The sequence below is a fragment of the Cynoglossus semilaevis genome, chromosome 13, assembly GCF_000523025.1.
Source record: "Cynoglossus semilaevis isolate Cse_v1.0 chromosome 13, Cse_v1.0, whole genome shotgun sequence".
Taxonomy (NCBI): domain Eukaryota; kingdom Metazoa; phylum Chordata; class Actinopteri; order Pleuronectiformes; family Cynoglossidae; genus Cynoglossus; species Cynoglossus semilaevis.
In genome coordinates this window covers 2,267,511-2,270,432 of record NC_024319.1, presented here as the reverse complement: position 1 = coordinate 2,270,432, position 2,922 = coordinate 2,267,511, and the positions used below count along the sequence as shown (strand labels likewise).

Sequence of the window (2,922 nt, the reverse complement as noted above, 5' to 3'; positions counted from 1 at the left end):
GCCTTTTTTTTTCCCGCTCTGTTGCAGCTGTACGGTGAGTACAGGGAGCAGCTCGGGAACTTCGCCCGGAGGGAGGCCGCCCGCCTGCTGACGGAGAGACAATGGAGGAAACAGAGAGAGGAAAACAACGCAGCCTCGGGCCGCAGAGGCCTCGGCCGGCGCCATCACCACCACCACCAACGGCCGATGTCGCTGGAGTCGTTTCAGAACCTCACGTCGACTCCCCACAAGACTCGTTCTTACTCCAAATGCAAAGGTGAACAGGAGGTCATGTGATCGTGGTTCTTTAGAACGGGCCCTATGAAGGAGCTCTGGTCCAATCAGCTTCACCGGTCGTTGGACTTTAACGATACAGTGAACGTAACGATGCACGTCCAATCCCGTCATCGTCTGGTCTGGTCTGGTCTGGTTGACCTGGTTAACTGTCAATATATGAAACAACAACAGAAGAAGAAGAAGAGAAGAAACAGGAAGTGGTTTTTATCAGCAGTTCTTCCCACGTTTGGTTGGGTTTGATAGTGGGTCACAACCAATGTTTTTATCAGCATACTGCCACCTACTGTACACCTTGATATGAGATTTTTTATTTTTAACTAATGCGAATTGTCAGTATTTGATAACTCAGCCGCCTCCTAATTTTTTAATTTTAACTAATGCGAATTGTCAGTATTTGTATGGATTGTTTTAACCCATTCACGACACATTGTTACATCGTTAGAAATGAGTTTTTAAAATACACAGTATATTAAAAAAACTTTTAAAACTTTGACCACAAATAAACTGATGAATGTGAGCTCACACCACAAGGCCTTAACGTGTGTGTGTGTGTGCATGCAGGTGTGTGTGTGATGTGTGTGCCACAGCTCCCCCTGTAGACCAACAGTCAGACTGAGTGATTCCCTCTGAGGCTCTGCTACAATAAATAACTGACAGTAATTAAAGCCGGTGATAAATGACTCGGAGGTGAATCATTAATTTTATCTCTCTGTCCCAGATTGTCTCACTCGGGTGAGGAGATACATTGTGAACAAAATGGGGGATGACTGGATTTTCCTCGTCCTTCTGGGCCTGACCATGGCTCTGGTCAGCTGGAGCATGGACTACGCCAGTGCTAAGAGCCTCCAAGGTACCACCGGTCCAGGTCTCTGAAGGACTCCGCTCCAGGTTTTGATGTCTCCGTCACTGATGCCTCTCTTCCTGTTTCAGCCTATAAGTGGATCCACGGGGAGCTGAAGGGCAACGTGGCGCTGCAGTACCTGGCCTGGGTCACATATCCCATGATCCTCGTCATGTTCGCCTCGCTCTTCTGTCACCTGGTTTCTCCACAGGCCATCGGTAATCTCTCCATCGGCCGCCGGCTCTCGTCTCTCTCTCTCCGTCACTGACTCGCGCACACAAACACTGCTCCGTGTGTTTCAGGTTCTGGGATCCCGGAGCTGAAGACCATCCTGAGGGGCGTGGTCCTGAAGGAGTATCTGACACTGAAGGCCTTCATCGCAAAAGTCATCGGCCTGACTGCGGGGCTGGGCAGCGGGATGCCGGTGGGCAAAGAGGTGAACACACACCCGTGACACCAACGTCAGCGTTCACACCGCAGGCGTGGGCTTAGGAGACGGTTTTATCCAAAAAGGATGAGGAAGGAGGGTGGAGACAGGTACAGGGAAAGGATAAGAGCATGGCACCGTCCCCACACACTGCCCCCTGCTGACTTTGGGGATGGGTAAAAAAAGCAGAGGTCAAAGGTCGGTTGTGGTCAGTGTCACAATAACAAGTGGTTCACTTCCACTTCCTGTCCGACTCTCACCCTCCGTCAGTCCAGTGTCATCGTCCTCCCCGTTTGTTTCCCCTCCAGCACAGAGGATGACAAACTTCCTCCCCCTCCTCCTCCCCCCTCCTCCCACAGGACGGGGGCAAATGTTTGGCGCTCTCTGCACTCGTTCTGCCCGCTCCAGTGGCACAGCAACTGTCAAACACAAACATTCAGAGCGTCATCCGTCTTTGCTGACGCATCACGTCCCAGTTGGCACTCAGGGTCGTTCACTCTGCCGTTCACTCTGTCGTTCACTCTGTCTGTGTTGATGATGTCATGTGTGTCCCGTCACCTTCAGGGTCCGTTCGTCCACATCGCCAGTATCTGCGCCGCGGTGCTGAGTCGCTTCATGTCCATCTTCTCTGGAGTCTACGAGGTAAGACGAGGCCCAGACCTCAACTGTCTCTCTGACCTGTCTCTCTGTCCTGTCCCTCTGACCTGTCTCTCTGTCCTGTCCTTCTAACGACGTCCCTCGCTGCAGCTAAAACAATAACAACATCAGAGTTTGACCTCTTCAGTCTCAGCGTTTCTATGAGCTCCAGAAAAAAAATTGACAATTTTCGTCCTTTCAATTTTTATAATTTATTAATTTTTTTAAAATAAATAGTTTTTTTTGGTTCTCTGTGACAAAAATCAAAGGTTATTTTTCATAAATAATAACTTTGTTATACTTCTGACTCGGTGCGTTTTGAGCGACGTGTCGGGTTAACTCCTGGACACGTCCAGATTGACGCCCGCTCTCTCTGCTCTGCCCTTGACTTTTTAATCCAGTCCCAGATCTAAAAACGATCCCATGTCCTTCTTCTAAACTTCTATCAACACTTTTTAATCCACTGGTTCTGAGCTCACATGAGGCAGCTGCAGGGCCACAATCTGAGTCCTGGAGAGTCATGGAAATGTCCTTGAATTTGACAGACATAAGAAGACACACCTCACCCAGTGCATGCTGGCTCCTCCCACTTTCCCTTGCGTCTTTGTTTTGTCTCTCTCTCTCTGTCCACTCTCACACCTGGTCTGTGTTTGTGTCTCTCTGTATTAATAGTGTGATGGTAATGTCTGGCATGTGTATTAACAGTGACCTCCCATGTCCCTCACCCCCTCCCCCCCTCCCC

General features: G+C 49.7%; 1 protein-coding gene across 1 annotated transcript in view; it reads left to right on the top strand.

Moving 5' to 3' along the window:
* clcn1b (chloride channel, voltage-sensitive 1b) overlaps positions 1–2,922 on the top strand; it is a 21,143-nt gene that overhangs the window by 5,115 nt on the left and 13,106 nt on the right. Inside the window, exons 2-6 of the mRNA XM_025061468.1 lie at positions 28–256; positions 995–1,126; positions 1,207–1,335; positions 1,420–1,553; positions 2,109–2,186. Of these exons, the coding sequence (XP_024917236.1) occupies positions 28–256; positions 995–1,126; positions 1,207–1,335; positions 1,420–1,553; positions 2,109–2,186 (702 nt within the window). The remainder of the gene's footprint in view (positions 1–27; positions 257–994; positions 1,127–1,206; positions 1,336–1,419; positions 1,554–2,108; positions 2,187–2,922) is intronic.